The 14,271-nt window shown below is 45.4% G+C and overlaps 1 protein-coding gene across 1 annotated transcript; it reads right to left on the reverse strand.

Moving 5' to 3' along the window:
• Positions 1 to 627: 627 nt before the first annotated feature.
• LOC125526953 (putative ripening-related protein 4) lies at positions 628 to 1,236 on the reverse strand. The gene has a single exon (XM_048691551.1). The coding sequence runs from the start codon at positions 1,234 to 1,236 to the stop codon at positions 628 to 630; it is 609 nt and encodes a 202-aa protein (XP_048547508.1).
• Positions 1,237 to 14,271: the final 13,035 nt, after the last annotated feature.

Consider the following 14,271-nt stretch of genomic DNA (forward strand, 5'->3'; position numbering starts at 1 on the left):
CCACATGGCGAGCATGGATAGGACGAGCAGGCAGCGTTGCATGCCGAGGCGGCCGGCCCAATTCCTAGCCGGTCGACCGACATGAATTATTAGTCTTTTATGATTGTCTAGGCCGTAAAAAGTTCTGCTTACATTAAATTTATGGAAATTTTATTTGATGAATGTTCCCTGGCCTCACCCAATCGTTTGCGTGACACAATTTCGACCACACATCACGCTGTGTTTCTCCAGCGTACCCTCACCATGATCCCCTAGCGCTGTCTGACCGCACATGTCTGGTAGTCGTGCGATCGAGCAAGGTCGCGTCCGCGTCATATGAGCATCCTAAATTTATCTGGTCTTTTGTGAGTTCTTTGTGCAGTTTTTCTTTGAACCAACTGCACCATGATTGGCCTTACACCACACAAGTTGAAGAGAAATACTATAAAGCAAACATGCAAGCACATAAACTTGGGAAAATATCACATACACATATAAGCTGTGGCTTATTTATTTTTAATTTTTTATTAGGTGGGCTTATTTAGTTAGCAGCAACTCCACCACAACACAGACCAAACGCTGCATAATAAATGATGACCTCCCTCTACGTTTACGTGTAGATTAATGCAAGGTCACCATGGCATAGGCTCACACATCAGACCAAGTGATCTTGAACTCTCCAATGTCCTCGTTGAGCCCCAGTGCCTTCCACACGGCGGGCGACCCGTCCACGACGTTGTTGGGGCACGGCGGCTCGAAGTTGTGCTCGGCGTCGCAGCCGTTCACCGAGTCGCACTCGTCGACGACCTTGGCCAGCGCGAACCGCCCATTTCCGTTGATGCGGATCATCTTGTTGCACCTGCGCGTGCCGTCGAGGCGCAGCCACCCCGTGGACAGCGCCACCACCACCTCGCTGTCCTTGTGGAAGCGGTTGTCGCAGAAGGACTTGCCGCCGCCGTCCCCGCCCGCCGCGAAGCTGTTCAACGTAAGGATCGCCGGCGTCTCGGCCGACACCGGGGGCGAGCACCTGAACTGCGGGTAGCGGTGGCCGGCCACGCAGCAGTCGGAGCCGTGCTCCCTGTTGCATTTGCCTGCTACGCCGTGCAGGAAGCCACTGATGTGGCATTTGCCGGCGCCGCTGGGCTTTGTGGGCTTGTGCACGCTGCTGGCCGCGGACCCGGAGACGGCATGGACTTGGAGGTGGAGTGACAGGAACTGCAAGACAGCGAACACGGCCAGTAGCTTCATGTTAGCCATGTCTGCCAGGTCGCATGCAGGTCTGCTATTTGTGCTTGTGTGGATCTGTTGATCGATGTTCTTTATATAGAGCCACAATTAGCTGATGTAACCGGGCACGTCAATCAATTCAGTCTCGTTTCATCGGTTTTGCAACCCACAGCTGGTGAGTTGGTGATAGTCTTGTAACATTTGGGCGATTAAGTCGTCCTCCACCCATCACAATTTTATCTGCGCGCTGTAAATTTCTTGTTAAACAGCTGTTTCTTCTTTGCTTTAGTGAAAAAAAAATCTTGGCATTCCTGTCAACCAGTAATAACCGAGGTGCAGACATTTCTCGGTATCTGAGTGAATGAGATTCCAAGGTAGTATTAGCAGCTAAGTAATTGTGACTGTATGTATCAGGTGTGTCTTTTCCCGCTTACTTATCTGTGGATCAGTGGATGGACTATAGGAATAATGGAATATATGTTCTCTCACTTGTCGTTTTCGCACGTTATTGAAAATTCTTTGCTCTGACCGACAAAGGTGGCAACGGCTCACCCTCTGAACAACAACACATCTGGCATCGCATGTCACTTTACATTGCACTCGCCTGATTAAATAACAACAAAAAGTATTGGGTTAATTATCATTTTGCTCTCAGTGGTGTCCATGGGCTCAGTTTTGCCCTCAGATGCGAATTGTGTTCAGTTTTGCCCCTAGTCCATGCACAGCTACTATGGCGAGGCCAAACGGCCATATTTGAGTCCATTCCGTTCGCCGGCGTTAGTGGTTGTGGGTCCGGAGTTTACACGTGGGACCGCGTGGACGTGGGCCCGGAGCTGACATGTAGGCCCGTGCAACTAAATCCTCAAATCATTCGTAAGATTTTAGCTCACTCTGCCCATCCGCCGGCCGGCTGTCCTGCGCCGCCGCCGCCGCCACCTGCGCCGCGGACAGCACCAGCCCCGCCACCAGCTGCATGGCCTGTTCCGCCGCTACCGTCCTGCGCCTACGCTCCACGGCTACCTGCGACGCCACGTGTGGGGCGCCTGCCACCTGCTCGACCCGCGGCGCAGCCTCCTTCCGTGCGCCCGGCCGGAGCGCTCAAAGGTGGGGGGCTGCTGGAGCTGTTTGAACTAGGAGGAAGAACCCTAGGGCGAAATGGCGAGCAGCGGCGACCCCGGAGTATTTGGCGAGGCAGGCATCGGGCCGGAGATCCGCCGCGTCCACGATTGGGTTCCCGAGGGGTAAGTCTCGCCTCCTGTTTAGATTGAGCTTAGTTGTGCATCTGAACACTCGATTCGAGTAGGTTTGCCCAATTAGTGTGCTGATTGCGTCTCTGTTTTTTTCCGGTTAGGATGGAGTTGCCGTTTGCTTTCTTGGTGCACATTAGAAGGGACCGGTACATGTTCGATGCAAAGGATAAGAAGACATACCAAGGAGGTTTCGATTATCGATTGCCAATGGCTAGTAATTGGAGTTTCAGACAATTTGGGACGGTAATTTGTAGCCAATATCCTTGGGGTTTGCTTGATGAAATGGTATACAAATACTATGATGGGGAAAAGAAATGGGTGACAGTTAGTAATAATGAAGAGCTAGCTACCATGTTTGTTAGGCATAAAGAGAAAGATAATTTTCATGTGAGGCTGCAAGTTGATGTGCTTGAGCAGGCATTTGGACCTAGGATGACGGGTGCAACATCTCGGGGAGAACCAAGTCGTCGTAATGGCATCTTTAGCCAGAACAGTTCAGTTGGTGCACGGCGACGTGGTGGCTCGATAAGTGTGGGCAACAGCAGTAGGGTCCCCCTTGAAGTGGAGCCTGATGACTACAATTCTGGGGTTGATGAAGAGAAACTATATTCTGATGTTATTCGGAATATACGACGGGCACCTCGGGCTGAAAACCAAGATGAGGCTCACAATGCAGTCCGTGTGGATGATGACGCGGTGGGTGAGGACGAAGACCTTGCAGCTGTTGAATGGGACCCTTTAAACCCTCATATGGAAGAAGGTACAGTTTTTGCATCCATGAATGAGTGTAGAAATACACTTGTGACATACTGCATCAAGATAGAACGTACTTTCAAAATTGACAAGAGCGATCAAGTACGTTACAGAGTGCACTGTCCGACTGAGGGTTGTCCATGGAGGCTGCTCGCATCTAAAATGCGAAATAACAATAATGTTCAGGTCAAAGTGAACCCTTTTAAGCACACATGCTAGGAATCAACCCTTAGGAAGGATACAATCAGTAGAGCCAAGTCAAGATGGGTGGCAGAAGAAATAAAGAAGTGGGTGAAAGAAAACCAGCAAGTGGGTCCAAAGGAATTGCAGAAGAACATCAAAGATAAGTTCAAGATAGATTTACCATACATGAGGTTGTTCAATGGTAAAGAACATTCTATGAATTCTATTTATGGTAACTGGCAGGAAAGTTTTCAATTGTTTTATCCATTCAAAGGTGAAGTGGAGAGGACAAGCCCAGGTAGTATTGTAGATATTGATCACCACACCGTGGAGTACACATTCAGGGGAGTGACAAAGACCAAGGAATGCTTTAGGAAGGTTTTTGTCCGCTTTGAGGCTTGTCGTCGGAGTTTTTTGGTAGGCTGCAGGCCTTATTTGGCTATTGATGTCACTTTTCTCTCAGGGAGGTTTAAAGGACATTTAGTAGCAGCTTGTGCAATTGATGCACATAGTTTTGTATTTCCAGTTGCCTACGGTGTGCTGGAGACAGAGTCTGAGGAGAGCTGGACTTGGTTTTTGCATAATCTGCGCCGGGCTATTGCACATCCCAATGGGTTGGTCATTCATACAGATGCCTGCAAATGTTTAGAAGTGGCCGTGGACAATGTGTTCCCTGGAGTAGAGCATAGGGAATGCATGCGTCACCTTGCTGCAAATTTCATGAAGAAATTCAAAGGAAAGGTGTATACCGACAATTTATGGCCAACATCTTTGACTTGCAGTGTGAAGAAGCACAACTACCACTTGAGGCAGTTATACATGAATCCCAAAGTGAAAGAATACTTGGAAACATACCACTCCAAGTTATGGGCCAGAAGCCAATTCAGTGAACTGAGCAAAGTTGACTATGTGCACAATAATCTAGCGGAGTCTTTCAACTCAACGATCCGGAAACTAAAGGGTCATTATGTGGCGGATTTGCTTGACATGATCATGATAGAATACATGCAGAAATTTCATTATCGTGCAGGAATAGCCGAGGCAAAATTCATGGGCCACATTATCATCCCTGCCGTGATGAATGAACTGAAGCAGAAAACAACAGGCTTGGAAATGAACATGACTCTTTGCTCGGGTACCACAGCAGAGATATCATATTTGGATAAAGAGAAGAGGGAATGGAGATATCCAGTGGATTTAGAAGCTAGAACTTGCAGTTGTAGGCAATGGCAGATAACTGGGTTGCCATGCATTCATGCCTTGTTTTTCATCACTTCTCTCCCAGGTCCAGCAGGGAACATACAACAGTATGTGCATGATTACTACTCTGTTGCAAGGTTCAAAGCCACATATGCTTATGCCTTGTCTGCTATGGAGGGAAAACAACAATGGGACATGGTGGACCCTGGATTCAAGCTTTGCGCTCTAGTTCTGAAGAGAGCAGCAGGTAGACCAAGGAAGAGTCGAATCAGACCTCACAGCGAAGGAGCTGGACTTGGAGCGAGGAAGCGTAAGTGCACAAGGTGTGGTGGGTCTATTTTGGTAAGTATTGTGATAACACAGTAGATCCAACGTTCGGAGAGAGTTTTGATTAAGGCTTCAATGAAAATTTTGGTCAGCAGCCGGTTGCCTCAACAGATGATGAAAATCATGGTCAACAGTCGGTTGCATCAGATGAGGATTTTGACGAGGTTCCAAATGATGATGGTCAACAGCCGCATGATTTTGACGATGATCAAAAATATCCTCCAAATAATGATTCAAGTGAGGCTCCAAATGATGGTCCAAGTGAGGCTCCAAATAGTGATCATGGTGATCCAAGTGAGGCTCCAAATGGTGATCATGGTGATCCAAGTGAGGCTCCAAATGATGATCCAAGTGAGGCTTCAAATGGTGACCAACCTTCTGTTGTTGTGAGTTATGCTAGGTATGTAAATCTTGCAAGGGTCAAATATTACTGTACATTTATCACTTGACATGATCTCATTACCCTTTATGTTTTGCACAGCTCTATGATAGGTTTGAAGAAGACGCGCAAGGTACCGACAACCAAGAGGAGAAGAGAAGAAGCATTGAGCACAAGGTGCACGAGGAGCAAAGTGATGGCAAGAAGCTCAAGGAACAGACAGAAGCCCCAACGCTATTTATGACTAAGGGTTACCCTATGAGTAATTATGAAACATTATGAATAATGTTGTATTTATGTTGGATGATGTTGGACCTATGTTAGTACTATGTTTGACATGATGTTTAAATCTGTTGGATGATGTTTGAATGAGCACATGGTTTTTCCTTTTTTTGATTTTTTTGAATTTTGTTTTGCTCATTTGAATTCTGATCAAACCTAACTTTGATCAAGATTTAAACAAGTCTAAAACATCAAAATGAAAAACTAAGCCTGGATCCTTCTTAGTCAATCCAAAATGAAGCTGTGGTGAGATTTTTGAAATTTTCATGAAAAATGTGCTAAAAAGAGGGGTCCAAAGGTAGGGTAAACGGCCTCATTTCTAAGCAAGGTTTTTTTCGACCTTGTGTAAATCAGCCAAATAACTTTCCTACACATATATTCTATATATACAGACTATGTGCGCTGGTTTTTCCATTTTTTAATTTTTTTTAATTTGTTTTGCTCATTTGAATTCTGGTCAAACTTAACTTTGACCAAGATTTAAACAAGTGTAAGACATCAAAATGGAAAACTAAGCCTGGATCCTTCTTAGTCACTCCAAAATGAAGCTGCGGTGAGTTTTTTGAAATTTTCATGTTCATTTCCCCAAAACACTTCTCTTCACTTCATACAAGAGAGTTTGAGATACTCGAGATATCACACAATACACATGAACTTATCGTTTAAATGTATGTAAACCTTGTTTATCAACCTAAATCGTTAGTATATGAAATAAGAAGACTATGTGCGCAGGTTTATTATGCTCATTTGAAATCTGGTCAAACATAGCTTTGACTGCTCCAAACCCCTCCCAAACCCCGCTAACCCCAGCGCTGAACAAGGACCGTCCATCTAACCCTAGCGGCGATCAAGGGACGTCGATCTAACCCTTCTACAAGGAATCTGCGGGGAGGAGGGGGCGATCCACGAGATGCAATCTGATTGGCTAGGAGATTGTTTTTCTAAACAAATACCGGGCGCGCTGGATGGACCGTTGGGCCGTCTCGTTGTCTGGGCCTGAGACCGCAGTAAATAGCCCGTCTCAGCCTTTCCAGGCCTTGCATGCATGGGAGCCAGCGACGTGGGTTTGCATGCGCGGGAGGTGGACGTGCATGCATGAGAGCGAGGCGCGCTAGGCGAGCTAGGCTAGCGAGGCGAGCTAGGTGGTTCAGGGCAGTGGTTCAGGGCAGCGAATCAGATGCACCGCCCGGTCAAAGAGATATGCAGTGATTCAGATGCACGCACGCGCGCCATGCATCATTTTCGTACAAAAATTAAAGAGTGCAAAACATAACGGATACACACACGCGTCCGGATTCACACATGCACCATTCTCATCCTTTCTCTCTTCCTCTCCCACCCACAGGCCTATAAATGGGGTGCCTCTCTTCCTCTCCCACCCACAAGCCAGATCAGATCCATTCTCTCCAACTTCAAACACCCAAGCGACCGAGCCCTCCCCAAGCGAGACCAAGTGAAGATGCAGTTCAACGGGCTGACCTTCAACCGTCCGCCTGTCATGCCGGAGCTGCGCTGTAACATCCCAAATTTTCAATTTGGAATGTTATACATTAGATCATCATGCATATCATATTTTATTTTGCATTTTGGTTGATCCTAGAAATTCTACGCAACTCAATGACCCACGGAGAGAGTTGGGGATTTCGTTATTTTCATATTTGAGTTTTCTTAAATTTTGAGAATAGGATCATTTGATTTTATTTATTTTATCATCAATTATTTCTACTACAAAAATATGAGAGAGGGAATAAAATGACTTTCCCAAAATAAAGAAATATTGAGGATTTAATAATAAAATCAAATAAGATTTTATTTCAGAGTTTTTCGGTGTTTTATTTGAATTTAGGAAAAAAGTGCTTTTTTCAAAATTGCATTTAGGTCCCAAATAAATGTTCACCTAGCCCATCAGCCCCGCCTTAATTTTAGAAGCCCGTGAAAATTTATTTCGGAATTTTTGGAGTCCGTTTAGTATTTCTTTTTATTTTTCTTCCGAGCGGAATAAAAAAAAAACGAACCGACTTCGGGCCGTACCCGAGCGGGACACCGCCCGGGGGCAGCCTTTAAATAGCGCCACCCCGAACCGCCCTAGCCCATCAGCCCCGCCTCGATCCGCGCGCGCCATCGGAGCCGCCGCCGCCGACGATCCCGCCGCCCGAGGTTCGTCGCGCCTCGTTTTCCATGCCGAAAAAAGAAAAAGAGAAAAAAAAGAGAAAAACATAATATTTGGCGTTCGTCGTTTTTCTTTTTCTCGGATTAAATCCGCGATTTTTCTGATCGCGATTCCTGATCCGATTTTCGTTTTAGTTTAACTTTTCGCTCGTTTATCGGAATCAGGCGATATAAGCGCCTAGGGATTCGTCTCGAAACCGTCTATCCGTTTAACCAACTTAAACAAGATTTTGCTACTGTAAAATTTGCCCTAGATCCAGATTACTAGAACGAAGTTGTTTTCTTTCGCCGTTCGTCTTTCGTTGTTTCGTTCGATTTGATTCTTTTTGCCAACCGGAGTTCTTAAGTTGAACCTTCTGGTTAGATCTCTTATTTGAGTTTTACCTGTGCATTAGATGAGTACTTATTGTATGCTTGTTTGTTTGTCTGCGATAGAATACCCGGAGTGCGCCGCGTGTTACTTCGAATCGTTAGGTTTCGCGGATCATCAGCAAGGCAAGTAACACTTTGATCATACCTTTTCTACTACCCAGTTTTATTGCATTAGATCAATCCTCACACATTGCATGATTAGGATCTAATTAAATTGTGGGATGAGAAGTAGATGAGGTAGTACCTATTACCTATTATTATCAAACCTTTGGGAGTTACTTCTACGTTTTCTTGTTATGCCATGCTATGCTAGTAGACGTGGATTGGGTGAGTGATATCCATGACAGATGTGAGATTGTTAATTAATGGTTTATCTAAGGTGGCAACTTAAACACACATCTAGGTGGATTGAGGCACCTGGGTATTCCAGGACTTGCCTGTTTTCTTTTGGACCGCCACCCAGGCTCAAAGGGATCATGAGATTATTCATACTAGAAACTTCCGTGTGCAGCCACAAGCTATTATGGGCTCTAGCATAGTTGACTAAGTCGTGCGAACTCTTATAGTGGTAGACTAGCAGATGTAGGGGATGTAGGTGGTACGGTCTACCCGATCGTAAGGTGCTAGCGCTTCTGAAAGACTATGTCTCGGTCATCCGTTTTCTCAAACACCGTGTAGTGCGAGAAACCAAATGGAGGCGATCAAGTCTTGTGGGGAAAAGTGCGCAAACCTCTGCAGAGTGTAATAAACTAATCATGGTTAGCCATGTCCCCGGTTATGGACATCTTGAGTATCTAGTACCTGGATTTTCATGTGAATCTCAACATGTTACTCTAAATTAATTTTGTTGGGTTATGTTTAATGATGATGCTTAATTGGGATTGAGAATGCTGCCAACCATTCTCAATGTTTAACAACCACCATGATAGTAATTAAATTTTATTCCTTTGAAGTAGGGAAAAATTGGCTTTACGCAAAACTGTAACCATAGAGCTTTCCACCAGCCAAATATGCATATAGTATAGCTGTTTCATTCCATTACTCTCTATGTGTTACCTTGCCAGCATATTCCATGTGCTGACCCGTTTCGGGCTGCAACGTTAATGTTGCAGACTTTTCAGACGACGATTAAGGAGTTTTAGGTCGTGGTACTATACTCAGTGATGCCGTTGGAGTTGATGGACTCACTTATCTTCCAAGCCTTCCGCTGTTATAGTTATTAGATGGCATTAAGCCATATTTATTGTAATAAGTTCTCTTTTGAGACACTCGATGTAATAAGTGTGTGATTGCTACTCTGCTATAAATCCTCCGAGTACTGTGTGGTGTCAGCATTACTGATCCAGGGATGACACCGGAGCACAGAGATCAGACTGTTTGAGGTTTGGTCGCTACATGCGCTACCCATCGGGCGTGCTCGTGGAGAGGGAGCTCTGTGTGTGGGCTATTTCAAGGTGGAGGGGTTCCGTCGAACTCACCCGCGCCTTCCTCAGAGCCGGCTATGCCCACCTCCCACGGGGCTCGCCTAGGATGTTCACCCTCAACGAGGTTCGTGACTGCGACGACATCCTCCTACTGCTCATGGTCACCTTCGCCAACCCGTTTGACGTGCACGAGCTCCTCGGACAAGTCTTTTGGTGCGGCTACGAGGCCATCTTCTTCACCGTGTACAACATCTACACCAACTACGAGAGCATCTTCCCCACTCCAGGCCAGATGCTCCCTTCCCTACGACGAGGAGGAGGAGGTGTGAAGATGAAGACGGTGTTGAAGGGGCGCGCGGCCAAGGTGGAAGAAGGAGGTCAAGATGAAGATGTTCAAGCCCGGAGTCAAGATCGTCATGTTTCGTTTTTATTTTGTTGCTTTTCTATGTCGTGTCGTGTCGTGTCATGTTTCGTCATGTGTCCGTGAACTTATTATTGTAAGGGTATGGTGTGTTGCATCTTATCTAAGTTATTAGGGTTTATTATGTGTGTTAAAAAATGTCCGTGCCCAAACATATCATTTCTTCCATAAACCAAGTCATGAAGTTCGAGAACTTGTGGTTTTCATTAATGAAAATCGGAGGGGGTGAGAAGCCCTCTGTTTCATTAAAAGAAGTCACGAACTAACATGCAAATTTATTCCCTTTAAATCCTAAACCAAGTGCCACTCTAACCAAAATCATGTGGCAGTGCAAACATATGTTTTCAACCTTCCAACCCTCCAAAATTTCAGTGCAAAACAAAGGAAAACCACTCTCACGCGTGTGCAAACATTCACGGTCTCACTATTTTTTTGACAAATTTCACGGTCTCACTATGTATACCTTCCTTCCCTACCCATGTCAAAGTCTTGCCATCTGTCCTAGCGGTTACCAGCGCAACCCTAAACACCACAAACCCATGCAGTCCTAGGTTCGAGTCCCCAGCTGCACCAATTTTTTATGCATTTTCCACCCTTCATTTTTTTTGAAAAAAATATTTTTTTCTCAATGTAATGCCCTTAAAAAAATGTTCATTTATTTTGGCACCAGGTGTAAACCTCTACCAGAGCTGAGGCACATTTTCCATGACATTTTGGTCTTTGATTTAAATCACGGTGTATTTGAATTGGATTAATTAAATTGCTATTAAATATTTAACATCTCCAAAAAAATTCTAATCTTAATTGTTTGGCTCTGGAATAATTCAATTAGCTTCCACAAAAAGTTTTAGCATTATGATTTACTGCCTAAATTAAATCAGAACAGAAAACAGAAAAACACGCAAGACAACCCCCGAATGGGCCTAATTGGATGCAGTTGGCCCATTAGTCTAGCCTGCACTTGGCTCTACGCTCTGAATTTTTCCCAAGAGCAACCTTTTTTTTGACAGAAAGGCAGAGCAGAGAGCTGCATTTCATTGATCAAAAGTTTCCGAATTCCTCATTTCTTCTCCTTTTTTCAACATATTTAAATGTTGGTCACTTCTTCTCTTTTGTTTCAACATTTAAACAACTTTGACCAACATTTAAACTAGGTGAATTTCTCATACAATTTCAAGATTACAAATTCCTCCATAATTCATGCCTTTCCATACATTTTCAACATTACAACCAGTGCGATTACCATACCTACAAATGCCCAAAAGTATTTGCAAATGGGTATTGGTAGTGCTTGATCTTCAAGCTTCCTAACCTTCTTCTTCAACATCCTAAGCTCAACAGCTAGCTCTCTATCAGTGCGTGCTTCACCCTCCATCTCTTCTTACAGAGCTTGTGCTGCGGCCACTGCCGTTCGTGGCAGCATGCGCAACCATTCTTCATACTCTTCTTGCAGTTTATTCATCAGAGTCTTGGCCAGAGCATCGACCCAAAGAAAGAAGCATGTCACATGCATGAACACCAAACAGATCAACCCATTGCTCAAAGATCCCGACCATGAAAATGGTGCAATTGCCCTGATTCTTACCCCATTCTCGTTGCACACGTAGAACAGACGATTCTGCTTCCTCGGTGTGTGAGAAACCCTCCGATCAATGCCTGCCTGACACCGCGGACAGACGAAGACAGGCATGTCCACACGCGCTCGGCTCTGCATCCGTGAGGTGGTGCGAGAGCTTGAGGAAGACATGGAGCTCGGAGCCGAAGGGGATCTCAACGCCGTCGCGCCCTCCACAACTAGCTTCCCACCGCCGCGCCCTCCACAACTAGCTTCCCACCACCGTGCTCTCTCTCTCGCCATGGTCACCGCCGTGCTCTCTGTCGCCGCGGTCACCGCCGCCGTCGCCCGCTTATATAGCACACCCGCAACGGCTCTCTACTCAACGACTCTCTGCTGGGTCCCACAAGCCACGCGTGCAACGGTCTGAATAAAATTGGCTGCCTCTGCCGCCTGGTCCCACCTGTAAGGGCCGAGTCAAAAGGTTGACCTGACGGAGACGGCAGAGTTCACGGAATGAGTCGGTGCGCATGGACTAGGGGCAAAACTGAGCACAATTCGCATCTGAGGGCAAAACTGAGTACATGGACACCACTGAGGGCAAAAGGATAATTAACCCAAAAGTATTGTCCATACCAAACTGGGATGACAGGAGGGGGAATGGCCATACCGCACCGGATGTATAGAATTAAACACTTTTTCCTAAATATGGAAGGCACAATTTTTTAAAATTTTGGGGTGTAACAATTTTTTTTGAAAGTTGGGGTGTAACATTAGCCTTATTTACGATTAAAGGTTTATTCAAAGAGGAAATTGCATCCTGTAACTACAACATTTCTCCCTTTTTTTATACCCTAGGCTTTGCAACATTTTGAAATAGGGAAATGCGACAGGAGCAGGTGCTATTAGAGAACAATTAGCAGATTTGTAGCATGGTGCTTAATTTTTCGTTTTTCTTGTGACTAAGAAAACAGTACGGCCCAAAATAAACAATGATACATGAGAAAAAAAACTAAGAACACAGAATGTGGTCACCTCTTTTAACGGAAAGGTGCGACAACATCCGGGTGTCCCGGCACCCTATAATCTTGTCCATCTAGTTATATTGCGATAAAGGCTAATGTGGTGCAAAGTTTCATGTTTTGTAAAGTGGTGGTTTTTCGAGAGTTATGACACTAATGTGGTGGTTCTGTGCATTTTACTCCTCTGTCCTCAAAGTTTGTGTCTTGTAGCTAATTGAATGTTGGGCTAGAGTTGAGAGGTGGAATGGAGAGGTAGACATAAATTGGATTGGATTGAAGTTCTTCCAAACACATGTCATGTGTCGTTTACGTTTCGGAAATAAGATTGATCGGTTACAATTATGACACATCATGTAACTGGGGATGCCTCTGTTGCATGGAACATATTTTTCTTAATCATTGCCACTATGTCTTGCTATCAAATCTTCACTTAAGCTGTCCATGTGTAGGCTTGAGAAAAATGAAATAAGATAGGCAGACACAATATGCTAAAGATAATGAATTAAATCTTTCTCAAGCTATGACTAGAGGTAGTATATTATATGCAAGTGATGGCCATGTGAAGTTGGCAGGCACATCAAATACATCCTTTAATGTGGAAGTGATCTCATATCCTCTAGTACTAGATTGTCCATGTGCTGCATTTCATCGGCATCTGCTTCTTACAAAAGCAAAGAAGAGAATTTTTTCTATAATGAGATTGTGGAATATATATGTGTTGAAATATCTCTACTCTTATAAAAAAGGCGAGTTGGTGATGATGGCGTGTCTAGGTTCATGCAATCTATACCGTTCGATCTGGAATCTGTGGTTGGGATTGAGACTAAGATGGGCTGTTCAGAGCCAACATAGAAAAAGAGCACCGATAGTCTAGAGGTTTCTCCCATGAAGCTGATTCTTCGAGAACCCCCTCCAAAATTCCTCGCGGCCAGCCCCTGCCCTCTCTTTCCCGGCGTCTTTCCCAGCGACCGCCGGATTTGAGTTGGACGAGGGTCTCATCTCCTGTATAGATGTAGTTGTAGTTAAGGTCTTAATAAATCTGATTTGGGTTGAGCTTTCCCTTGTGTCTCTCCTTCTAGATTTGGCCGCCATGCAGGCCGTCGGAGAGGGAGACATGGCGGCGGTTGCTTCCTTGTCCAAGTTACTCACTCTCCCGTCTTTCTACTCCCCACGAAAACTATCACCCGAAAACTAGGATCAGCCCACCCCCCGCACGATCGAGCATGATCTTTCCGTCTCCTCTATGCCGCACCACCCTATCGGGAAAGATGGTCGCGTTCGTCCAGGCCAGCGCTCCTGGCTACCCGGTAGGAAGTCCAGCTGTTGGGAACAGTAGCATGCAATTTCAAAAAAATTCCTACGCTCATGCAAGATCTATCTAGGAGATGCATAGCAATGAGAGGGGGAGAGTGTGTTCACGTACTCTCGTAGACCGAAAGTGGAAGTGTTTGACAACGCGGTTGATGTAGTCGGACTTCTTCTCGTTCCAACCGATCAAGTACCGAACACACGACACCTCCGAGTTCTGCACATGTTCAGCTCGATGACGTCCCTTGAACTCTTGATCCAGCAAAGTGTCGAGGGAGAGTTTCACCAGCACGACGGCATGGTGACGGTGATGGTGAAGTGATCTGCGCAGGGCTTCGCCTAAGCACTACGACAATATGACCAAAGGCGTAAACTGTGGAGGGGGGCGCCGCACACAGCTAGGAATCAATGTTGTGTGTT

This window comes from Triticum urartu, unplaced genomic scaffold (assembly GCF_003073215.2).
Source record: "Triticum urartu cultivar G1812 unplaced genomic scaffold, Tu2.1 TuUngrouped_contig_24, whole genome shotgun sequence".
Classification (NCBI taxonomy): Eukaryota; Viridiplantae; Streptophyta; class Magnoliopsida; order Poales; family Poaceae; genus Triticum; species Triticum urartu.